Genomic DNA, 27,094 nt, shown 5'->3' on the forward strand with positions numbered 1-27,094 from the left:
CCCAACCCCAGCGCCAGGCGGGGGGACCTCAGGCTGTGCCCCCCAACCAGGCACTGAGCCAGGGGATCTGAGGCGGCGCCCCATGCCCCAGCGCTGGTCTGTGGGACCTGAGGCCGTGCCCCCCACCTAGCAGGGCTTGACAGGAAACCTCAAGGCATGCCCACCGCCCCAGCCCGGCCGGGGGACCTCTGCACCAGGCCAGGTGACTTTAGGCTACGCCCCCTCTCTCCCCCACCCCCCACCCAGTGGGGCTTGAAAGAGATGGGGCTGGCCAGGTCTGGATATAGCCAAATGGGGGTGGAGCAGTCCAGGTCTGGGTCTCACTTGATTTTGAGGCGCACATGGGTGGGCAGGGACTTGACACTGGTTCCTGTGGCGTGCCCCAGACTCTGACAGGAAGAAGATTTTCATATATATTTTACTAATTTTCTTTCATCTCTGACACTTCTATTATAGAGAAATGGTGAATAGCAATATTAAAATATATCCTCTAATTAATTCCCTTTTAATGTGCGCAAATTCCATGCACAGGGTTACTAGTTATAGATAAGGTAGAAAACTGCCATTCCCAGGAACAATATCTCAATCCATTGACATTTTGCTTCCTGACAATAAACTCAAAAATTCTCATGAATGATTCTTACATTGACAGATGGAACCCAGTTTTCTGATAAATCTCATTATTGCTGGATTAAACAGTGTAACTGTGGTGGTAACAGGAATGGCCTCAGGTGTCTGACTGGGCTCAGACCAAATATGGGTTCAGCAACCTGGGTACTTGTGTTCTGGCTAGGAAAGAATTCACAGCAAGACCCAAACTATAAGACAACATTTACTATTGAATTACAGAGGTAGGAGAAGTAATTCTTAGAAGAAATGAGCTTCAGAAAGGTGTTAAGGAGGTAACGTAAGTGCCCTTGGAGCTTGGGAGTGCAAGCTAATGGTAACCTGCCTGGGGGAGGAGGAGAAGGAGGGGAAGGGAAAGGTACAGGTGTGCTCCAGGGAGGGAGAGCACACTGGGTCCTCCTTCCTAAAGGTTTTAAGGGTGGAGATTTCAGGGGAGGTCCCAGGGGAAGAGCTGAATGGAATATTCTGTAGTTTCCAGGTGTGTCCATTCAGGGATGTGGCCTCCACTGATGGATTGGCTGGCACCAGGACAGGGGTCATTATTCAATGCAGCTGGTCCTGATGTCAGCCCTGGCATTTTGCTGCTTATCTGGGCCTGGAGGTAGAGGAGGAAACGTCACCCTGGGGACAAGGCCCCACCCTACAATTGGTTGCCCATTGCTGGACACCTGGGCTTCCCACCATGGTGACCTCTGTGCCCGGCCCATCTCCTTGCTCTGGGTAGGCCTGTGGAACTGCCCACAAGACAACCACAAGTAAGGGGTGGCTCATGACCTCAGAGGAGTGTGGTTGAAACCAGTGGGAACACATGTTTTCATGTGAAAAACATTTTCTAAAGTTAACCATTCTGAATACATAGAAGTCACTTTCCACGCTGGAAATGATGGCTTGTTTCTGGATTCAATGCTCTTTTGGGGAATCTGCCTGTAGTTCTGGGAGGATAACACCCTAAGGCAGCGGTTCTCAACCTGTGGGTCGCGACCCCTCCGGGGCTTGAACGACCTGTTCACAGGGGTCACCTAAGACCATCCTGCATATCAGATATTTACATTATGATTCATAACAGTAGGAAAATTACAGTTATGAACTAGCAACGAAAATAATTTTATGGTTGGGCGTCACAAGATGAGGAACTGTATTTAAAGGGCCAAAAGATTAAGAACCACTGTCCTAAGGCATCCCTGGTACCTGAGCCTGTGCACCTTTTGGGCAAATACACACGTCAGACTCCAGGTGTCAACAAAGATGAAAATGGAGCCAGATTCCTTAGGTGCCTTTTAAGTGTGTGTGTTTGCAAGGAAGGACCACTGTTCCCTGGGGACTCTCAGCGCTGCCTCTGTAAGCTGCATTTCCATGACTTATTTTATAACTGGAATTTTGTACCTTTTGACACCCTTCATCCATTTGACCCCACTGCACCCCCATAGCAGCAAATGTCCCTGGACAGGAGATCTGGCTGCTTTGGGCTCAGGCCTGTGCACCTCAGGCGCTAGGGGGCGATGTCCAGCGAAGTGTCTGTCACGGGCGCTGGGCGCCAGGTGGGTAGGGTTACGGTTCCGGCACATGGGTGGGACTATTGGGGGGCAGGTGGGTGGGGCTACGCTCTGCTACTATGCGGAAGTTCACTCATATCCCATCTGCCTGTTCTTCCGCCATTCGTCCATCTGCGATCTGTAAGGTGGTGGGAGCTGCAGGCGGACTCGGGAGGCCCAGGAACCAGAAATGGTGAGTGTGCGGCCGGCGCGGGGACGGGAGGAGGGGCGGGTGGAGCCGCCGTGGCGGGACCGTCTCCCCACCGTCAGGTCCGGAGCCTGCGGACCCGAGGCGCCGGGGGCTCCGCTGAAACTGCAGGCCCCTCGGGCTCGCAGGGCGGGGCCCAGCCGGGACCCGGGCGTCCAGTGTGTCCCCGCGGCAGGGCCTTGGGCTGCGGAGCGCGTCTGGGCAGCTCTGCACCCTCATCCCCGCGGCTCCGCAGTCGGTGCGGGGACCACGGGGAGGGTCATGGGGACAACGGTGACTCGGTCCCCGCGGTTCGTGCACGGGAGGAGCTGTGGTCTGTGGGGCCCCTGTCCCTCCTTTCTCCCCAGAAGGACCCGTTTTCTCCTGAGTTTTGATGTTTGTGGAGCAGGCTCTCAAGTCCACCCCCTGTCCCCCAGGCCTAGCTCTGCAGCAAATGCCTGCATTTCCAGGCTCTCCCCGAATCCTAACCGCCATCTTCCCTCTCTGAGTAACAGCGTCTTTCTTATCAGCTATTTGTTTTGTGGTGCTTTTCAAACAAAATTCAGCTGAGTAAGTTGGAAGGTCTAACTGGTTTGATTCCCCATTCACGAATCGGGCCGCATCCCATCTAGGAAATAGAATCTGAGGGTCTGTACAATAGGCAGAAATGAAGTGGCTTTGAGAGGTTATTAGTGAAAGAAAAGAGGGGATTGCTTCAGGCAGGGTCACCCTTCCTTAGGGGAAGGAACAGCAGGAGTCTTTAGACAGATGAGTGTGGAACAGCAAGTTGCAGAGTGACTGGGTTAAAATTTTACTCCTGGGAGAGGTGAAACTGCAGTTACCTACAGTCCTGCACCCCTGAACCTGGGGAGGACATCCTGGGGCAGTTCTGTTATTTTCAGTTCTCTTACAAACCTGCATGGTGTAGCCTGCTACACACCTAGGCCATATGGTGTAGCCTGTGGGTTCTAGACAACAAACCTGTGCAACATGCTTCTGTACTGAATACTGTAGACAATTGTAATGCAATGGTAGGAAGCATTTATGAAAAGGTGCAGTAAAAATGTGGTGTGCAAGGTAGGAAATGGTACATCCGTGTGGGGCACTGACCCTGAATGGGCTCCAGGACTGGAGGCTGCTCTGCAGGAGTCAGTGATTGGTGAGTGAATATGAAGGCCTAGGATGTTACTGTGCACGACTCTAGACTTTATCACAGTGTACACTTAGGCCAGGAAATTTACAAAACAACAGATTCAATCAAGCCCAGGAGGCAATGATGCAATCGAAAGGCACAGTCAACCCAAGATCTCTGAGGCTGCTGCCCGCATAAACAGCATACTGCTTCACAGCAAAGTTTCCTTTCACTAAGTACAAGGCTCACAAAGATAAAAAGGTTAGTATAGCAAACACATAAAGTAGTGAACATAACTGTGTGTGCTGGACTTTCATAGGACTGGCAGCACAGGGAGCTTGTTTACACCAGCGTCATTATAAACTTCTGAGTAATGCATTTCCCTATGACATCGTGATGGGTGTGACATCACTAGGTGATTTCAGTTTTTCAAATCCACTGTAATCTTTTTGTTTTATAGAAGGGATTTTATTTTTCATTAAGTTACAATTGACAAACAACATTATATTAGTTTAAGGTGTACAGCATAATGATTTGATATTTGTATGTATTGTGAAGTGATCATCACAATAAGTCTAGTTAGCATCAGTCATCATACATACTTACAGAATTTTTTTTTCTTGAGAAGAGAACTTTTAAGATTTACTCTTAGCAACTTTCACATCTGAAATATAGTATTACTAACTGCAGTCATCATGCTGTAAGCTGCATTTCCATGACTTATTTTATAACTGGAAGTTTGTGCCTTTTGACACCCTTCATCCATTTGACCCCACTGCACCCCCATACACCACTCTCGCAACCTCTAGCAACGATCAGTCAGTCTGTGCTCTGTATCTATGGACTTGCTTTTTTAATGGTTCTGCAGATAAGTGAGCACGCGTGGTAATTCCCTTTTTCTGACTTATCTCACAAAGCATCCTGCCCTCAAGGTCCATGAATGTGTTATTACAAGTGGCAGAATTTTTTTTTTAATGGCTGAATAATATAATAATATTCCTCTGTGTATGTGTGCACCATTTTCTTTTCTTTTTTTATTATTTAAAGTACTACATATATCTATTTTTCCCCTATTGACCCCCCCCCCGCCTGCCCCCAGGACAAGCCCCCATTGCCCCAGTGTCCATGTCCATTGGTTATGCTAATATGCATGCCTACAAGTCCTCTGGTTGACCTCTTACCCCCTCTCCTCCCTTCTTTCTGAGGTTGCACTGTCCTGTCTGTTCAGTGTTTCTTAGTCTCTGGATCTATTTTTGTTCATAGGTTTATGTTCATTATATCCCACATATGAGTGAGATCATGTGATATTTATCTTTCTCTGACTGTCTTATTTCGCTTAGCACAGGGGTCCTCAAACTACGGCCCGCGGGCCACATGCAAATACAAATACTGTATTTGTTCCCGTTTTGTTTTTTTACTTCAAAATAAGATATGTGCAGTGTTCATAGGAATTTGTTCATAGTTTTTTTTTTTAAACTATAGTCCAGCCCTCCAACGGTCTGAGGGACAGTGAACTGGCCCCCTGTTTAAAAAGTTTGACGACCCCTGGCTTAGCATAATGCTCTCCAGGTCCATCCATGCTGCTGCAAATGGTAAAAGTTCCTTCTTTTTTACATCAGCGTAGTATTCCATTGTGTAGATGTACCACAGTTGTTTAATCCACTTATCTACTGATGGCCACTAAGGCTGTTTCCAAATCATGCACCATTTTCTTTTAAACATTTTTTTTAAACTCTCACCAGAGGATATTTTTCCATTGATTTTTGGAAAGTGGGGAAGAGAAAGGGAAAGACAGAGAAAAATATTGATGTGAAAGAAACGCATCTACTAGTTGCCTCCTGCATATACCCAACCTTGGCCCAGGCCGGGAGGGGTGCTTGCATCCAAGATGTGCCCTTGACCGGAATCGAACCCAGGGACCCTTCAGTCCACAGGCCGACGCTCTGTTCACTGAGTGATAGTGGTTAGGGCTTAAACTTTTTTTTTCAATAAGTTGACACAGTACATTAGTTTCATGTGTCAACATAGTGATTAGACAGGTACATAAGTTATAAAGTCTAACACCCATCAGATACCACACATGGTTAATAGAATATTATTGACTGTGTTTCTTATGCTCTACTTTCCATCCCCCTGACTACTTTGTATCTACCAATTTGTGCTTCCTTTCTGCTGTTGTTTTTGTTTGTTAATCCTCACTTGAGAATATTTTCCCCTTGATTGTTTTAGGGAGACTGGAAGAGAGAGAGAAAGACTGAGAGAAACATTGATGTGAGAGACAAACACATTGGTTGATTGCCTCCTGCACGAGCCCTGACCAGAGCTGGCCGGGGAGGAACTTGCAACCAAGGTACATGCCCTTGATTGGAATTGAACCTGGGACCTTTTGGTTTGCATGTTGGTGTTCTATCCACTGAGCCAAAGCAGGTAGGGTATGTACTTCCTTAAAAAAATTAATAATTCCTTATTGTTGAAAGTATTACATATACAGGCAGTCCTTGGGTTACTTCGGACTCGACATACATTGTTTCATGGTTATGTCGCCATTTCCCTTTTATTTATTAAAAAAAAAAGTTCCATCATTTCTACATATGTACTATACATATGTGCTTTATGTTTTTTATTATTTCCTGTATTTACAAGTAAAGGTCAGGAATTGTTATCTTTCTTTTAAATTTTTTTTACTGTTTCACTTCATTACTGCTATGTAGGTGGGTTCTGACTTATGGTCGTGTTAGGTTGTGTTACGTTGTGCCATAGGAACAGATCTCCGACGTAACCCGGAGGACCTACTATATCACCTTTTTTCTCCAATTGACCCCTCCCCCCGCATCCTGCCCCCTACCCTAGGTGTTCAGCACCTTTTTGTCTTTGTCCATGGGTTATGCTTATATGTATGCAAGGCCTTTAGTTGATTAGCTCCCATCCTCCCATCCTCCCCCGCCTTCCCTCTGAGATTCTGCACTCTCTTCCAGGCTTTCATGTGTCTGGATCCACTCCTTTTATTAGTTTATTTTTTGTTACTTAGATTCCACATAAGAGAGAGATCATATGATACTTGTCCTTTTCTGACTGATTTATTTTACTTAGCATGATATTGTCCAGGTCCCTTCATGTTGTCTCAAATGGTAAGAGATTGTTCTTTTTTGCTGTTGCATAGTATTCTGAGGTATAAATGTACCACAGCTTTTTTATCCACTCATCTACTGATGGGCACTTGGGCTGTTTGCAGATCTTAGCTATTGTAAATTGTGCTGCTGTGAACACAGGGGTGCATATATCCTTTCTGATTGGTGTTTCAGATTTCCTTAGGATATATTCTTAGAAGTAGGATCACTGAGTCAAATGGCAGATCCATATTTAATTTTTTAGGAAACTCTATACTGTTTTCCATAATGGTTGCACCAGTCTGTATTCCCACATGCAGTGTACTAGGGTTCCCTTTTCTCCCCATGCTCACTAGCACTTGTCATTTGTTGATTTGTTGATGGCAGCCATTCTGACAAGGTGTCCTGTTGATTTGCATCTCTTGGATGATTAGTGACTTTCAGCATTTTTTTTATATGTCTCTTGGCCATCTTTTTATATTGGATTGTTTGTATTCCTTCCGTTAAGTTGTATGAGTTCCTTATATATTTTGGATACTAACCCTTTTTTAGATCTATTATTGCTAAATATGTTCTCCCATACTGTGGGCTCCCTTTTCGTTTCATTGATGGTTTCTTTTGCTGTGCAGATGTATATTTTGATGTAGTCCCACTTGTAAATTTTTCCTTTGTTTTCTTTGCCTTAGGAGGATGTGTCTATAAACATGCTGCTACGAGAGATGTCTCAGATTTGGCTGCCTATGGTTTCTTCTAGGATTTTTATGGTTTCACAACTTACATTTAAGTCTTTTATCCATTTTGAGCTTATTCTTGCGTGTGGTGTAAGTTGGTGGTCTAGTTTCATTTCTTTTGCATGTGTCTGTCCAGTTTTCCCAACAACATTTATTGAAGAGACTCCCTTGACTCCATTGTATGCTCTTGCCTCCTCTGTCAAATATTAATGGAGCATAATGGATTGGTTCAATTTCTGGATTCTCTGTTCTGTTCCATTGATCTATATGCCCGTTCTTGTGCCAGTACCAGGCTGCTTTCATTTTGGTGGCTTTGTAGTATAACTTGAAATCTGGTGTTGTGATTCCTCTGACTTTGGTTTTCTTTCTCAAAATTGCTGCAACTATTCAGGGTGTTTTTTGATTCCATATACATTTCTGGAGTATTTGTTCTAGCTCCGTGAAATATGACATTGGTATTTTAATGGGATTTCATTGACTCTATAGATTGCCTTGGACAGTATGGACATTTTAATGATGTTGCTTCTACCAATCCATGAACACAGTATATTCTTCCAGTTGGTTATATATTCTATCTTTTTATTCTACATCCTGTAGTTTTCCGAGTACAGGTCTTTTGCCTGCTTGGTTAAGTTTATACCTAAGTATCTTAATTTCTTTTGTTGCCAATGTAAATGGGATTGTTTGTTTAGTTTCATTTTCTGATAATTCATTGTTGGTATATAAACAAACTATCGATTTTTGGGTATTAATTTGTATCCTGCTACATTGCCAAATTCATTGATTAAATTTAGCAGTGTTTTGGTGGAGTCTTAAGGGTTTTCTGTGTACAGTAAATAATGAGAGTATACGTCCTCCTTCTGTGAATAATGAGAGTATACTTCCTCCTTTGCAACTTGGATGCTTTTTATTTCTTCTATTTGTCTGAACCCTGTGACCAAGACTTCTAGTACTATGTTGAATAAGAGTAGTGGAAGCGGACATCCCTGTCTTGTTCCAGGTCAATTTGAACCACGCTTTGATCATAAAACAATTATTTTTGCCCATTGAGTATGATGTTGGCTGTAGGTTTGTCATATATGTCCTTTATCATGTTGAGATATGCTCTCTATAATCCCACTTTAATGAGAGTCTTTATCAAAACTGGGTGTTGGATTTTGTCAAATGCCTTTTCTGCATCTATTGATATGATCATGTGAGTTTTGTCTTTCAATTTGTTTATGTGATGTATCATGTTTATTGATTTAGGAATATTGTACCAGCCTGGAATAAATCCTACTTGGTCATGCTGTATGATCTTTTTAAGATATTGCTGGATGCGATTTGCTGATATTTTGTGGAGGATTTTAGCATCTATGTTCATGAGGGATTTTGGCCTGTAATTCTTTCTTTGTAGTGTCTTTATCTGCTTTTGGAATTAGAATAATGCTGGCCTCATAAAAAGAGTTTAGAAGTGTTCCTTCCTCTTGGATTTTCTGAAATAGTTTGAGGAGTAAAGGTGTTAGTTCTTCTTTGAATGAAGAAGAACTACCCTGTGAAGCCATTGAACCTGGGCTTTTGTTAGCTGGGAGTTTTTTAATTACTGCTTCTATTTCATCAGTTGTTATTGGCCTATTCAGGTTTTCTGATTCCTTCTGATTCAGTTTTAGGAGATTGTATTTTTCTAGGAATTTGTCCATTTCATCAACGTTGTCCAGCTTGTTGGCATATAGCTGTTCATAGTATTTTCTTACAACCCTTTGTGTTTCTGTGGTGTAGTTGGTTACTTCTCCACTTTCGTTTCTTGTTTTAGTTATTTAGATTCTCTCTCTTTGTTTCTTGATAAGTCTGACTAACAGTTTATCAGTTTTGTTTATCCTTTCAAAGAACCAGCTTTTAGTTTGATTAAATTTTTTTGTATTGTTTTTGTTTATTAGTTTTTGTTTCGATGTAATTTATTTGTTCTGTAATCTTTATTATTTCCTTCCTTCTGCTTACTCTGGACTTTTCTTATTGTACTCTTTCTAATTCTTTAAGGTGTAGTGTTAAATAATATATTTTTGATTTTTCTTGTTTTTTGAGGTATACCTGTAGTGCTATGCACTTCCCTCTCAGGACTGCTTTTGCTGTGTCCCAGAGATTTTGGGCTGTTGTGTGTTCATTTTCATTTGTTTCCAGGAAGTTTTTGATTTCTTTCTTGATCTCATTGGTAACCCATTCATTGTTTAATATTATGCTCTTTAGCCTCCATGTGTTTGAATGTTTTTGGGTGTTTTTACTGTAGTTGATTTCTAATTTCATTCCACTGTGATCTGAGAAGATGCTTGATTTGATTTCAATCTTCTTGACATTCTAGAGTAGCAGTTCTCAACCTGTGACTCGCGACCCCTTTGGGGGTCAAACGACCCTTTCACAGGGGTCGCCTGAGACCATCAGAAAAAACATATATAATTACATATTGTTTTTGTGGTTAATCACTATGCTTTAATTATGTTCAATTTGTAACAATGAAAATACATCCTGCATATCAGATATTTACATTACAGTTCATAACATTAGCAAAATTACAGTTATGAAGTAGCAACGAAAATAATTTTATGGTTGAGGGTCACCACAACATGAGGAACTGTATTAAAGGGTCACGGCATTAGGAAGGTTGAGAACCACTGTTCTAGAGACATGTTTTGTGTCCTAATGAGGTCTTTCTTTGTGAATGATCCTTGCGCACTTGAGAAGAATGTATATTTTGCTCTTTGGGGTGAAATGTTCTATAAATGTCAGTTAAATCATCCTGATCCACAGTTTCTTTTAGAATTACTGTCTTCTTTTAAGTTTTTGTCTGGAAGATCTATCTAGTAAAGTCAGTGGGGTGTTGAAGTCTCGTACTATGACTGTATTGTTGTCGATCTCTCTGTTAAAGTTCACTAGAAGTTATGTACTAGGTGTACCGGTTTATAATGCGGATTTTTTTCAATCGATGGAGTTGCACATATATTGATATATATGTGATTTGATATGTATGCTATTTTGTTGTATTGACAACAAGCTTCAAAACTTCATATGTCAAATTTTCTGCAGGTGTTAACATCATAGATATTTTTAGGTTTAAAAATGTCGAATTTCGTGCCAAGAAAATAGCATTTGCGGCAAGTTTTAATTCATTACTTTATTTTGAAGAAAAGTGCTGCTGAAAGTTACTATATACTTTGGGAAGCTTATGGTGAACATATTCCACCTCAAGATACTTGTGAACACTGGTTTAAATGCTTTAAAAGTGATGATTTCTATGTGAAAGAACATCCAGGTCAATTGTAAAAGTTTGAAGACCAACAATTACAAGCATTATTGGTTAAAGATGCGTTTCAAACTCAGCTAGTTTACGAGCAATGGGAAAGATTTTAAAGGCAGGAAAATGGGTTCCACATCAACTTAACGAAAGACAAATGGAAAACCGAAAAGTCATCTGTAAAATGTTGCTTCAGCCCTAACCGGTTTTGCTTAGTGGATAGAGCGTCAGACTGCGGACTGACGGGTCCCAGGGTTGATTCCGGTCAAGGGCATATACCTTGGTTGTGGGCACATACTCAGTAGGGAGTGTGCAGGAGGCAGCTGACATTTCTCTCTCATCAATGTTTCTAGCTCTCTATCCCTTTCCCTTCCTCTCTGTAAAAAAATCAAAAAAATATGTTTTTAAAAATGTTGCTTCAATGGAACAAAAGAGTCTACTTTGTATTGAATTGTGACTGGCAATGAAAAGTGGATTTATTTTTTGAATCCCAAAGGCACAAAATCATGGGTTGATCCAGGTCAACCATCAACATTGACTGCAAGGCCAAATCCCTTAGGAAAGAAGACAATGCTCTGCATTTGGTGGGATCAAATGTGGCGTATTATGCACTTCTAAAACCAGGTGAAATCGTTAATACTGATCATTACTGACAACAGTTAATCAATTTGAACCACGCTTTAATTGTAAAACGACCAGAATGGGCCAGAAGACACAGCAAAGTAATTTTGCTTCATGATAACACAACACCACACACGTCAAGACCAGTTAAAGACACGATAAAAGATCTTGCCTTGGAAGTATTAATCCACCTGCCGTATTCACCAGACCTTGCTCCTACAAATTGCCACTTGTTCCACACTGTCTGAGCAGCACTTCAAAATGTATGAAGAAGTGGAAAATTGGGTCCCTCAATGGTTTGCCTCAAAACAAGAAAAGTTCTATTGGGACAGTGTCCGCAAATTACCTGAAAGATGGGGAAATGTGTAGTTGCAATGGACATTACTTTGAATAAAGCACTTTTTATGTTTCTCTTGGAATTATCTTGTTTTCTTTGATTACAAAACCCACATTATTAACCAGTACACCTGATAGGTGCTACTATATTGGGTGCATACATGTTATCCAAGGTTATGTCCCCTGTTGGATCGATCCCTTTGTTTCTGTTGTGATGGCCTTCCTTTTAAAGTCTATTTTGTTGGATATGAGTATTACTTCTCCAGCTTTCATTTCTTTTCCATTTGCATGGAAAAATTGATTCCATCCCTTCACTTTCATCCTGTGTGTGTCTTTTGTTCTGAGGTTGGTCTCTTGTAGACAACATATAGTTGGGTCATGTTTTGTATCCCTTCAGCTACCCTATGCCTTTTGATTAGAGCATTTAATCAATTTACATTTAGGATTATTATTGTTAGGTTCTTATTTATTGCCATTTTAATTGTGTATGCCTAGGTTTCTCTCTGGTTCTTGTTCTCATTACAGCAGTCCCTTTAGCATTTCTTCTTTTTTAAAAATTTAAATTCTTTATTGTTTAAAGTATTACATATATCTCCATTTTCCCCCATTGACCTCTCCCCAGCTACTCCCCACCCCCGGCACATGCCCTCACCTCATTCCTGTCTGTGTCCATTGATTATGCCTCTATGCATGCTTACAAGTCCTTTGGTTGATCTTTTATCCCACACCCCTCCCCTGCCTTCCCTCTGAGGTTTCACGGTTTGTTTGATGCTTCAATGTCTATGGATCTATTTTTGTTGATCAGTTTATGTTGTTCATTATACAGTATTCCACAGATGAGTGAGATCATGTGATATTTATCTTTCTCCAACTGGCTTATTTCACTTAGCATCATGCTCTCCAGGTCCATCCATGCTGATGCAAATGGTAAGAATTCTTTCTTTTTTACAGCAGCATAGTATTCCATTGTATAGATGTACCACAGGTTGGTTGGTTTTAATCCACTCATCTGCTGATGGACACTTAGGTTGTTTCCAACTCTTAGCTATTGCAAATTGTGCTGCTATGAACATAGAGGTGCATATATCCTTTCTGATTGATGTTTCTCATTTCTTGGGATATATTTCTAGAAGTGGGATTACTGGGTCAAATGGGTGTCCCATTTTTAATTTTTTGAGGAAACTCTATGCTGTTTTCCACAGTGGCTGCAGCAGTCTGCATTCCCAGCAGCAGTTCACCAGGGTTCCTTTTTCTCCACATCCTCACCAGCACTTGTCATTTGTTGATTTGTTGATAGCCATTCTGACAGGTGTGAGGTGGCACCTTATTGTCATTATGATTTGCATCTCTCAGATGATTAGTGACTTTGAGCATGTTTTCCTATGTCTCTTGGCCTTCTGTATGTCCACTCTGCAAAAGTGTCTATTTAGGTCCTTTGCCCCCTTTAGCACTTGGTGATGATGTAAACCTTTAGCCTTTTTTTTTTTTTTTAATCTGGGAAGCTCTTTATTTGACCTTTGATTTTGAATGATAGCCTTGCTGGATACAGTAATCGTGGTTTCAGACCCTTGCTTCCCATTACCTTGAGTACTTCATGCCATTCCCTTCTGGCCTGTAGAGTTTCTGATGAGAAATCAGGTGTCAGCCTTATGGGAACTCCTTTTTAGGTAGTAGTTTGCTTTTCTCTTGCTGCCTTGAAGATTCTCTCTTTGTCTTTAATTTTTGGCATTTTAATTATGATGTGTCTGGGTCTTGGGTCTGTTTGGGTTCTTCTTGCTTGGGGTTCACTGTGCCCCCTGAACTTGTGAGACTTTTTCCTTTACCAGATTATGAAAGTATTCTTCCATTATTTCTTCAAACAAGGTCACTTCTCCCTTTCTGCCTATCTGGCCCACATGCTAGTCTACTATTGTTACATTTCTTGTTCTTTCATAGCTTCGTTAAGCTATTTTCATGTTTTTTAATTGATTTTTCTTCTTGGTTCTCTGATTGAGTGATATTTTCAATTCTGTCTTGTAATTCATTGATTTGATCCTCAGTTTCCCCTAATCTGCAGTGTATTCCTTCCAGTGTGTTATTAGTGTTATATCATTCTTTATTTCCAACTCTTCTTTTTCCATAGTTACTATATCATTTTTCATACTGTTGAGCATCTTTAACATCATACTCTGAACTTCGTTATAGATAAATTTCTTATCTCTGCTTCATGTATTTCTTTTTCTGGAGAATTCTCTTGTTCTTTCATTGGAGGGTTGTTTCATTGCCTCATTTTGGCTATCTGTTTGGGTTTGGGACTATATGTTAGGTAAATCCTCTACGCCTCTCAAACTCTAGTTCAGGATAGTGTCAAATGCTATTTCTGACTAATTAGGCCAGGCAAAGACTCAGTCTCCAGAGATCACCTCTACCTACACACTGATAGGTTTCAGGCTTGAATTGTCCCTCCAGGCAGTGGTCCTGAGTTATGGTGAGTTTTTCTCAACAGGGTGGGGCAGTTGCTTCTGCCTGGAGGCTAATTGTAATTTTTAGTCTCCTAAGTGGCCTCAGGGCAAGGTGATTTCCAATAGTGTGTGTCAACTGCCTTCCCTCCAGACAAGGCAAATGTCTGTGTGGGAAAGATGCCCTCTGCTATGTGAGGGAATGAAACAGGGGACGTCTGCCCAGGAATCTGGGGATGTCTGTCTTCTGATCTCTGCCCTCCGAGTTCCCAATCCTGGCTTCTGCTCACACAGCTCCAGTCTGCTCCATTTACTAGATGGCTCTAAATCGCTGTTTAACCATCTCAGTTTCACTGTTCCCCTTGTCCTGGCTTACTGGCCTGTGTCATTTATACAGTTTCCTTTCAACATTTCTCATCACAAAATCCCACAGCTTCCACAGACTTTCTACCACTTTCACAAATCTTTCTTCAGATACCTTATAACTCAGAATTAACCAGCTTTAGATTCCACTTTCTTTTTCCTTCAAAATGCATCTCCGTGCCTCATGCCTTCCATTACACCAAAGCCATACTTTCTTTCCAATTGGTTAGAATTCTTAACCCTTAGAAATTTTAATGTTTAGGTAGCATGTAAGTAATTAACATTCCTCAGATGAGCAGTACATTCATATTTTAAGAGTTGCTTCAAATAAAATTCAAGACTTATTTATTAACAGGTTCAAATTTATCCTTTAGATTCTCCATATGAGGCAAATTCAGATTAATATTTCAGTATCATGTTATTTCAAAATGCCTAGATATTTAATAATTTACTATTTAATCCAGCAAACTTCAAAGTTTTAAGTTACCAAAGACTTTGGAAAACTGTTTAGGCATAGATATAATTACCCAGGATAAAGCTTTATCATATACCCTTCATTTTAGTTGTATTTATTTTGCCTTAAAGTAGTGAGATTTTAAAGCCAATTATTACCCAAGGCATTTTCTTGGGAAATTTTGTAACAGGGATAACTCACTGGCCTTTAGTGGCTATAATGTATTTTTTTCTATTTACAAAAGTGGAAGTGGCCCTCCACTGCTATTTCTGCAGCCTGCTCTAAGGCACTTCTACAGGTCTAATCCTCCTGTGAAAAAGACTTGAGGGTTTAAATAATTATTTCCCATATTTTTTCTTTCTGAATAGTCTAACAACATGAAATCTTACCTGTAAGAAGAGAGATTGTCCTAGCCGGTTTGGCTCATTGAATGGAGCATCGGCCTGTGGACCAAAGAGTCCCAGGTTTGATTCCAATCAAGGGCACATGCCTGAGTTGTGGGCACAGTCCAACGTGCAGGAGGCAGCCAACCAACAATTCCCTCTTGTCAATGATGTTTCTATCTCTCTCTCCTTTCCTCTCTGAAATAAATAAAAAGGTATTTTTAAAAAAGAAGAAGAAGAGATGTTAAAAACAGAAACAGGCCGAAACCGGTTTGGCTCAGTGGATAGAGCGTCGGCTTGCGGACTGAAAGGTCCCAGGTTCAATTCCGGTCAAGGGCATGTACCTGGGTTGCGGGCACATCCCCAGTAGGAGATGTGCAGGAGGCAGCTGATCGATGTTTCTCTTTCATCGATGTTTCTAACTCTCTATCTCTCTCCCTTCCTCTCTGTAAAGGATCAATAAAATATATTAAAAAAAAAAACAGAAACAGAAAAATCCCTACAGTAAATAAATGGGTACTCATAAAACATTGGACTGGGACATTAGCCTTAGAATCTTATCTCACACTGACCCATCACAGCAAATGGGTTCTGAGTGGCACAAAGGCCAAACAGTAGAGACAGAGGATTCCCTGTGTTCATAAAACAGCAAAGTCCCCCAAAGATAAGAAAACAAGCAAAGAACCTCAATAACCAAGGTACATTAGAGCAGTGGTTCTCAACCTTCCTAATGCTGTGACCCTTTAATACAGTTCCTCATGTTGTGGTGACCCCCAATTTCAGTGTTACAAATTGAACATAATTAAAGCATAGTGATTAATCACAAAAACAATATGTAATTATATATGTGTTTTCCGATGGTCTTAGGTGATCCCTGTGAAAGGGTCGGTGGACCCCCAAAGGGGTCACAACCCACAGGTTGAGAACCACTGCATTAGAGACAGAGAAGAACTTTCACTAGATAATGACTTTCTTTTTTTTGAAATATATTTTACTGATTTTTTACAGAGAGGAAGACAGAGGGATAGAGAGTTAGAAACATCGATGAGAGAGAAACATCGATCAGCTGCCTCCTGCACACCCCTTACTGAGGATGTGCCCGCAACCAAGGTACATGCCCTTGACTGGAATCGAACCTGGCCCATTAGCCCGTCAGTCCGCAGGCTAACGCTCTGTCCACTGAGCCAAACCGGTTATAGCACTAGATAATGACTTTCACTAGGTAATGGCTGATGACTTGAGAGGGAGAGCAGGAAAGGGGTCCCCAAGATTAGAATTCTTGGCCCCTGCTGGGAAGTTCCTGCAATTTCTGCCACATGTTCAGCCTAACACAGATAGCTGGGGCCTCTAGCAAAGTGAAATATGCCCTATCCTTAAACAAATTAAACCAAACAACAAAGACATAAAATAACAATTAACAGAGACACTCTATGGACAATTTTTACAGGCGTGCATAACTCACAGACAAGACTTAATGAACCAGAGTCCTTTTCACGGATCTTTCCGATGTGTTACAGTGCCTGGGGCTTACAGCCAGAATGTGGTCCAGAGGACTCCCAGGTAGGGTTGCCAGTAAACATCCACAAACAGCCTGTTGTTCACACATCTCATCATATTTTGCTCTCAAAATTAAATATTGACTGGAGTCCAGAGTTCTTTTAGCCAAAATCTGCCAGTCCCAAAGCATTTTATGGTAATTTTCAGACAAGGCATGAAGGAGTCCTTTTGTAAATGGCCCATTTTCTCTCATACTTTTCCTTATTTCTTTAAAGGTATTAAAGGAGAGGGGTTCATGTATCCAATTACCTTGCATCTTGCATAAATGGGCAAGCCAGAAGCTCTCCTAACATAGCTTGCCTGACACATGATCCCATAACTGAGGATTTAGTTGATGAGCCTTCCCACACTGGAGGCGGAGGATCAGGGGCCTTCGGTTTTGCTGGCTTTACAGGCTCTACTGCCGGAGGAGGGGGCGGTGATAAATCCTGCTGGTCTTCTGCAGGCTTTTGATTCTCAATATGAAGTGGGCATAGTGCAGCTTCAACAAGAACCCACATAGTTAACGATGACAAAGGCACTTGTTTTCCCTGGGCCTGATTTCTCTTTCAATTCCTACCTTCTTGTTCCTATAGATCAAGGTCTAATGTTCTAGCATCAGGGAAGCAAGGGTTATAAGTTATAATCGTCTCCAAAAGGCCCTTTAAGTGTTTCCTTGTAACCAAGGCACCATTTGCTTTTCACAACTGTTTAACCACTGTTGTATTTTGTTGCCATTTGTGGTGCAAACAGTGGGGCCATCAGCCCTGCTCCCACCCACATTGGCCTGGTGCTGCCCACTCGCTGGCACCGCCCCCCAACGTATTGGCCTGTCTCCATCTCTGGGGTGACAGGAGGGGTTTTCGGGGACCCCACTCGCATCCACCTTGGCCTGGCACCGACCGCTCATCTACTGCACAATCCCGTAGCAGTCCCAGTCTGATCAGAGCCCATCGGGGCCAGCACCGCCTCCACTGCCGCCCGCTACTAGCACCACATTGCGGGAACCTGCCATGTTTTGTGCCACCCCCTGGTGGTCAGTGCACATCATAGCGAGCCGTGGAAATCCCGGTTGGTCAAACTCCCAGTGATAATTTCCGTATTAGCCTTTTATTATACAGGATACTACCTTTACTTTATTGTGTATTCTTGCTTCCTTTTTCTACTATTCTCTGACCATAAAGGCATGGGTTTATATCTAGGCTCTCTGTTCTGTTCCACTGATTTAAATGCTGATTTTAGGGCAGGACCATGCTGTTTTGAGTACTATAGCCTTGTAGTACGGTTAGATATTAGGTAGTGTGATTCATCCACATTTGTTCTTCCTTCTCAAGATTGCTGTTGCTATTCAGGGTGTTTTGTGGTCTCTATAAAATTTTTGAATATTTGTTCTAGTTATGTGATATTTGTCATGGGTATCTTGATAGGAATTGCATTGAAGCTATAGATTGCTTTGGGTAGTATGGACATTTTAATTATATTAATTTTTCCTCTCCATAAACACCATATATGCTTCTATTTATACTTTACATTCCAATTGCAGTTTACATTTAATTTTATTTTGTATTAGTTTTAGGTGAAACTAATTTCAACATGAAAATATTGCAGATATCAATAAAGGCCCTTGTACATGCCAAGTCTTAAATTGTTCCTCAAGGGCCAGGCCCTGGTTATAGTGTCACAATTCTGCCAGAAAGACTTCTTTTGAGTATGATCTTAGGATTTTAATACACGTGTTTATGTGTCCTAAAAATCAGTATGAAGTAACCCTGAGGCTCATGAGTAGAGGACTTTTGTGGAGGGCTTAAGTTGCCCTATCTTGCTCATGCCTGACCTCTAACTGAACATCCTATCTCTATTAAATGAGAGAGGCAAAAGAAGGTCAAACTGAGTTACTAACAAATAATATAAAAAGAAATGATTGTTCATACTCCTCTACAAGAATATTTTCATTCATTCAGGTGTATCTGACTATTTCTGATAATTTGGAGTACTTCAGGAAATATGGCCAAGTACATTTTGTTCTAATTTGAATTTCCACACACCACCTGGCCTCTCCTGTTTGGTGATGAGAATAGAAGAGAAAGCTACCAGGCCTTTATTGTATTCAAAGTCACTAAAACTTTATGCAGCTATGACAATATGTTTCATGGACTGCTGCATCAAATGGTGGTTATAATGGAGATGAGTTTTCTCACAAGGAATCGATGGGCTTAAAACAGAAGTATTTTAACTTATTAATATAGAAATTGTTCAAGGTGTTTTTTTACCCTGACATTAGAGATCAATGAAGAGTTGAAGTGATCATTTGGGCACCTCCACACCCCAAACAAAGAAGAGGAATCTGTAGATCTCTCTGTAGCTCCTGCTGGGTGGCCTCAGGCAGAGGCTAAATTAGCACCTCCTTAGAGATCCAAGAGTCAGTGTACCCAGTGGTCAGAGTGGGACGATCCAGATTACAATTCCTCAGATTCATAAGGGACACTCACTCAGGGAGCAGACTCAGAGAGCACCAAAGCCTCACTGAAGCAAGTCTTGCTCCATAAAGGTATCTCCAGGACAGAAGTTCTCCTACTGTAGACGCAGATGAATCTCACAGCCAGTTGGCCTGGAGTTCAGTTCCTCCCACTGATACCAACAACAATCAAGGCTTGATTACAATAAGACTGTGCACAAAGCCCACAAAGGGGTGCACCAAGAGTGTCCACCTCAGGTAATCAGGGAGGCTGAGCCACTGTGCCCTATATGACACCTAGCACAGAAAGTCACTCTATCAACACAGGGAAGAAGCCAAAATGCGTAGACAAAGAAACAGTTCACAAATTACAGGAACGGAGGAAAGCAAATGACTGGATATAGAGCTCAAACCACGGTTATAAGGTTTTTCAAGAATTTTCTAGAAACCGCCAATAAATTTAGTGAGACCCTCGAGGATATGAGAAAGGACCAACTAGAAATTGGGCATACACTGACTGAAATAAAGAATATTATACAGAGATCCAACAGCAGACTAGAGGATCGCAAGAATCAAGTCAAGGATTTGAAATACGAGGAAGCAAAAAACACCCAACCGGAAAAGCAAAAAGAAAAAAGAGTCCAAAAATACGAAGATGGTGTGGGGAGCCTCTGGGACAGCTTCAAGCGCACCAACATCCAAATTATAGGGGTGCCAGAAGAAGAGAGAGAGCAAGATATTGAAAACCTATTTGAAGAAATCATGACAGAAAACTTCCCCTACCTGGTGAAAGAGGTGGACTTACAAGTCCAGGAAGCACAGAGAACCCCAAACAAATGGAATCCAAAGAGGACCTCACCAAGACACATCATAATTGAAATGCCAAGAGCAAAAGACAAAGAGAGAATCTTAAAAGCAACAAGCGAAAAACAGTGAGTTACCTACAAGGGAGTACCCATACGACTGTCGGCTGATTTCTCAACGGGGACTATGAAGGCCAGAGGGGAGTGGCAAGAAATATTCAAAGTGATGAATGGCAAGAACCTACAACCAAGATTACTTTGCCCAGCAAAGCTATCATTCAGAATTGAGGGCCAGATAGAGAGCTTCGCAGATAGGAAAAGGCTAGGGGAGTTCATCACCACCAGACCAGTATTGTATGAAATGCTGAGAGGTGTTCTTTAGGAGGAGGAGGAAGAAGAAAGGGGTAAAGATAAAAATTATGAACAAAAAGTACATATCTATCAACGGGTGAATCTAAAAATCAAGTGAATGGAAAATCTGAAGGGGGGTGGGGGTGTGGGAAAAGACTGGACAAAAGTCGTGCACCTAGGGATGAGGACAGTGGGGGGCAGTAAGGGCAGAGGGTTGGATGGGAGCCAGGTGGAGGGGAGCTATGGGGGAAAAAGGAGGAACAACTGTAATAATCTGAATAATAAAAATTTAATTAAAAAAGAGAAAAAAAAAGAGTTGAAGTGATCAAAGTAAAATCATATCAATAAATCCCACATGTTCTTGAGGAAATGAATTTGGCAAATTAATAATAGTCTTACAATCAAGTGATACACTAAATGTTGGTGACCACGTGTTCTATGTGAACTTTCTATGAATTATTTGTAGGTCCCCAGTGTTGTCTGTCTCACCCATTCTCTTATATGTATATGTGGAATGTTTTAGGACTCAGTGGCCTTTGAGGATGTTAATGTGGAGTTCACCATGGAGGAGTGGGCTTTCCTGGATCCCACCCAGAAGAAACTCTACACAGATGTGATGCTGGAAACCTTCTGGAACCTGGCATCAGTAGGTAGTTATCACAAATTCTTTTTTTTAGTATATTTTTACTGATTTTAGAGAGGAAGGAGAGGGAGAGAACGACAGCAAAGTCAATGATTAGAGAGAATCACTGACTGGGTACCTGGTGCGAGCATCACACTGGGGATCTAGCCTGCAAACCAGTCCTACTTTAAATTGACCTGTGACCTTCCGGTTCATACCAGTTCATATGTTGATGGTCAACCACAGAGCAACTATGGCCTTTAACAACTTGGTACTTAGGCAATTAGAAAACTAGTGTTGCTTGTTCATTAATCCTGTTTCAAGAAGTGAAATATGGAAAGGGAGTACATTGGTAATTAAACCAGGAATGCATAGCTCATTGGATACCTAAAATCTAACCATTTTTTTATATTCTTTAATAGTTTATAATGCTTTTTCTAGCATGTATTTTAGAAGAACAATGTGATGACCATGACAGTGAAGATCAGTATGAAAATCATTGGATGCATCTTAGGTGAGTCGCATTGACCTATAAGTAATTCATAAAATTATTTATGACAAAGCGTTACGAGCATCTTAGTGTTTTTTTAACATAGGTTTTTATATATTTTATTTATTTATACATTTAATATTTTTAACATTTATTTCAGAGAGTTAGGAAGAGGGAGAAAGAGAAAGAAATATCAATGATGAGAGAGAATTATTGATGGCTGCCTCCTTCATGCCCCACATTCGGAAACATGTCCAGAACTTGGGAATGTGCTCTGACCAGAAATTGGTTTAGAGGTCAGTGATCAACCACTGAGCCTCGCTGGTGATGCAAAAAATATGTTTTTATTGATTTTAGAGTAAGGAGGTGAGAGTGAGAAATAGAAAAATCAATAGACTGCCTCCTGCATGCCCTGTACTGGGTTTAATAAATCTACAATCTGGCCATGCTCCCTTTCAGGGAATTGAACCGGCAAGCCCCTGGTGCGTGGGTCCATCCTGAACCACTGAGCCATATGGGCCCAGTCCACAAAAGAATCTTAAAAACAGATAATCCAATGGTATTAGCCCAGTTTTAAATGTATTGATTTTCAGAATAATCTCATCAAAATGTTTTTTTGTTGTTTTTTTTTTTTTTTTTTTCAGAAATATGACCTACATGTTTAGTGTATAAAAAATAATTACATGCCCTAACCGGTTTGGCTCAGTGGTTAGAATGTCAGCCTGTGGACTCAAGGGTCCCAGGTTCGATTCCGGCCAAGGGCATGTACCTTGGTTGCAGGCACATCCCCAGTGGCGGGCGTGCAGGAGGCAGCTGATTGATGCTTCTCTCTCATCAATGTTTCTCACTCTCTATCCCTCTCGCTTCCTCTCTATAAAAACATCAATAAAGTCTATTTTTAAAAAATAAAAATAAAAATCATCATTCTCTCCTTTAAAAAAAAAATTACACTTGGAAACAATATAAAGAAGTACCATTAATGCCGAAACCGGTTTGGCTCAGTGGATAGAGCGTCGGCCTGCGGACTGAAAGGTCCCAGGTTCGATTCCGGTCAAGGGCATGTACCTGGGTTGCGGGCACATCCCCAGTAGGAGATGTGCAGGAGTCAGCTGATCGATGTTTCTCTCTCATCGATGTTTCTAACTCTCTATCTCTCTCCCTTCCTCTCTGTAAAAAAATCAATAAAATATATATATATAAAAAAAAGAATGGAAAAGCTATTTAAAAAAAAAAAAGAAGTACCATTAATGAATATAAATGTTTTCATAACATTCGTTATTCAGCCTATAACAGAAGTTTTAAGATATCCACTTTCAAAAATGGAATGTTCAGGAACCCTACCCTTTCTTTGAAAATGGTAAAAATGTCATTGTCATGCTATTATTAAATATTAAATCATTTACAGTGTATTAATAATATGTTTCTGATTTTTACAGCAGTCATATGGTAGAGAGACTCTGTACAAGGAAGGATGGTAGTCAATGCAGAGAAAACTTCAGCCAGATTCCAAATAATAATGAAAAGAAGGAAACTCCTGAAATAAAACAACCTAAATCCAGGTTGTGTAGGCAAATCTTCATACGTTATTTATCCTTGAATAACCAACTGAGCTCTCACATTGGACCCAAACTGTACCTGTGTCCGGAATATGAAGAAACACATTATAAATATAAGGAAGCTGAGAAAGCTTTCAAGCCTCACCAACATATTCAGAGTTGTGAAGGCAGCCACTGTGAGAAAACTTTTCACTATTCAACTTCCCTTAGAAATCATGAAAGAACACATATTCCTGGGATACCGTATGTGTGTGAGCAATATGGAAAAGGCTTTAGTCGTCTCACTTACTTTAAACATCACAAAAATACTCATAGTGGAGAGAAACCATGTCAAAGTAAGCAATGTGGCAAAGCTTTCAGTTCTCCCAAGTACTCTGGAGAAAATGAAAGACACACTGCAGAAAAACCCTATCAATGTAAGAAATCTGGAAAAGCTTTCAGTTCCACTTCTCTGAGAAATCAGGAAAAAATGCACTCTGGTGAGAAACCTTATGAATGTGGGAACATCTTCAGTTGGCTCAGCTCTCTTGGAAAACATAAAAGAAGTCATGCCAGAAAGAAGCCTCATGAATGTAAGGAATGTGGTAAAACATTCCATCACCTCTTTTTCCTTAGAAATCATGAAAGAACTCATACTTGGGTAAAACGCTTTAAATGTAAGCATTGTGGTAAAGGTTTCTATTATCAATATTCTCTTCGATATCATGAAAGAACTCATACTGGGGAAACACCCTATGAATGTAAGCTATGTGGTAAAGTTTTCTCTTATTCAACTTCCCTCCAGTATCATAAAAGAACTCATACGGAGGAAAAACCCTATGAATGTAAGCAATGTGGGAAAGCCTTCAGTTCCGGGAGCTCTCTTGCTAATCATAAAATAAGTCATGATGAAAAGAAGCCTCATGAATGTAAGAAATGTGGTAAAACATTCCATCATTACTATTCCCTTAGAAATCATGAAAGTACTCATTCTGGGAAGAAACCCTATGAATGTAAGGTTTGTGGTAAAGTTTTCTCCCTTTCAGCTTCCCTTCAATATCATGAAAGAATGCATACTGGGGAAAAACCCTATCAATGTAAAGTATGTGGGAAAGCCTTCATTTTTCCCAGCTCTCTAGGAAATCATAAAAGAAGACATGACGGAAAGAAGAATCATGAATGTAAGGAATGCGGCAAAACATTCTATTATCAATATTACCTCCAACTTCATGAAGGTATTCATACTGGTGTAAAACGTTATGAATGTAAGCCTTGTGGTAAAGCTTTCTGTTATCCATCTTCCCTGCGAAGTCATGAAAGGACTCATCATAAGGAAGAACCCTATAAATGTAAGCATTGTAGCAAAGCTTTCTCTTATCCATCTTCCCTCCAATGTCATGAAAGAACTCATACTGGGGAAAGACCCTATAAATGTAAGCATTGTGGCAAAGCTTTCTCTTATCCCACTTACCTCCTATATCATCAAAGAATTCATACTGGGGAAAAACCCTATAAATGTAAGCATTGTGGCAAAGCTTTCTGTTTTCTATCTGCCCTCCAAAATCATGAAAGAGCTCATACTGGTGTAAAACGCTATGAATGTAAGCAGTGTGGTAAAGGTTACTATTATCAATCTTCTCTCCAAAGTCACGTTAGAACTCATACTGTTAGACCATCCTATGAATGTAAGCTATGTGGTAAAGTTTTGTCTTCTTCAACTTCCCTTCAATATCATGAAAGAATCCATTCTGGGGAAAAACCCTATCAATGTAAGGAATGTGGGAAAGCCTACATTTCTCCCAGCTCTCTTGGAAATCATAAAAGAAGCCATGATGGAAAGAAGCCTCATGCATGTAAAGAATGTGGTAAAACCTTTATTTATCCCTCTTTCCTTAAAAGACATGAAATAACTCATACTGGTGTAAAACCCTATAAATGTAAGCATTGTGGTAAAGCTGTATCTTCTTCAGCTTACCTGCGATATCATGAAAGAACACACACTGGATAAAAGTCCCACGTATGTTAGCAGTGTGGTAAGGCTTTTAGTCTTTCTGCATCTCTTAGAGATCATGAAAAAAATACATACTGGAGAGAAACTATGACAGAAAGCAATGTGAGGAAGCCTTTTTTCCTGCCAAATGCCTTAGAGAACATAAAATAACTCATCATGGAAATATGCCTCATGAATGTAAGGAATGTGGTAAAACTTTCCTTTATCCCTCTTTGCTTAGAAATCATGAAAAAATTCATACTTGGGAAAAACCCTGTGAATGTAACCATTGTGGTAAAACTTTCTCTTATCCAAGTTCCCTCTGACATCATGAAAGAACTCATAGTGAGGGAAAACCCTATGAATGAAAGGAATCCAGTAAAACTTTCTATTATCCACTTTCCCTCTGATATCATGAAAGAACTCATAATAAGGAAAAACCCTATGACTGTAAACCATGGGCCAAACCTTTTATTCATCCCAGTTCCCTTCAAAATCACAAAAGCACTAATAGTGGAGAGAAATCATAATGAATGAAAGAACTCACACTGAAAATAAGCCCTATCGTGTAAAGATTGTAGAAAAGCCTTTGACCATCCTAGTTCTTTCTTTTTAATCCTCACCTGAGAATCGTTTTCCATTGAGAGTGGAAGTCAAAGAGAAAGACAGAGAACCATATTGATATGAGAGAAACAAATCAATTGGTTGCCCTCCTGCCCATGCCCAGACATGTAACAACACACAGTGGAGAAAAGCTGTATGAATGGAAGGAATGTGGTAAAGCTTTCAGTTTCTCCAAGTCTCTTAGCATGGAAGGAAGAACACACACTGAGGAAAAACGTTATGAATGTAAGCAATGTGGGAAAACCTTCCGTTGTGTCACATCTTGGAAGACATAAAAGAAGACAGGATGGAAATAAGCCTCAGGAACAGGCTTGGCCCGGAGTGTGGGGTTGCAGGAAGAGACTCCAGAGAGGCTCTGACATATTAGCTTCAGCCTTATTTTCCTAGTTCCCTGCCAGGGTTGGCTGCTGGGCACAGCCCTCGTGCATGCTGCATCTGCTCCAGGAACCGTGTGCTGCGCATGGCCTCACAGTCTAGGCTCCATGCGTGGCCCGGACTCGCCCAGCTGCTGGGCTTCACTCTGTCCCGCTGGCGAATGCATGGCGAATCTCCCCTCCTTGTGGGTCTCCTGCCTTGGCTCTGAAGGGCTGTGGGACCTGGAGCAGCTGCAATAGGCAGACCATCCGCCAGACCTGTGGCTATCATCACCTGGAAACTGACTTTGGAGAACAATGGGATGTTTTGATTTTAGGCAGGCATGGTAGGAATGCAAGGATTGTTGAGTCTCCTTTCTTAGATGGATCCAAAGCAGATTACTAGAATACAGTGCCCTATTTTACAGTGTACGGAGTGATAGCATAATTGCAAGAAATCTTTTCTTAAGTATATTGTAACATTTTTAGGGAAAGCATGGTTGTACCTAGAATTAACTGAGTAACTCTGCTGGCACAAAATAAAACGAGTGACCTTTTAAAAATACACAGCTGAGTGACATTAAAGCACTAATTTGGATTAATAAATTAATAGAAATATTACTATGATCTTATCACTGAATGAAGTCCATCAGCCAAGACATGAAACACAGTTCCAGCCCTACAAGAGCTTAGATGGTAAATAGTTACCATCGTTTAATTAATCAAGTAAATAATAACCAAACAATTCCTTATTAAGACTAAAAAGTTCTCTTTTTTCACCTGGAAGTAGATTTGAGACTCATTTAAAGACAATTTGGCCCTGGCAAGGTTGCTCAGTGGATAGTGCATTGGGCTCAGTAATGAAGCATCCCTGGTTCAATTCCAGTCAAGGGCACATGCCCAGATTGCTAGGTAAATGCCTGGTAGGGGGTGAACAGGACACAGCCATATTGATAATCTCTCATCATTGATGTTTCCTTCTCTCCCTCTGCCTTACTCTCTGAAATCAATAAAAATAATAGTTTTAAAAATATATATATTTTGTAGAGAATGAAATAAACTTTAAGGATAATTTGATTGATTCTAAATTTTTAAGGGACTCATGAATTGACAATGTATGGAAATAAAATGAATAAATAAAATGCGAGACTTAGACAAA

At 40.9% G+C, this 27,094-nt stretch overlaps 1 protein-coding gene across 1 annotated transcript; it reads left to right on the forward strand.

Moving 5' to 3' along the window:
* The first annotated feature begins 2,241 nt into the window (after window positions 1-2,241).
* LOC132234998 (zinc finger protein 14-like) lies at window positions 2,242-27,094 on the forward strand. Its single transcript, XM_059696678.1, is given in 4 exon segments — window positions 2,242-2,352; window positions 20,845-20,971; window positions 21,385-21,457; window positions 22,870-27,094. Coding segments are annotated over 4 exon segments (2,463 nt in total). The 5' UTR covers window positions 2,242-2,349; the 3' UTR covers window positions 25,130-27,094.

This window comes from Myotis daubentonii, chromosome 5 (assembly GCF_963259705.1).
Source record: "Myotis daubentonii chromosome 5, mMyoDau2.1, whole genome shotgun sequence".
Lineage (NCBI taxonomy): Eukaryota > Metazoa > Chordata > Mammalia > Chiroptera > Vespertilionidae > Myotis > Myotis daubentonii.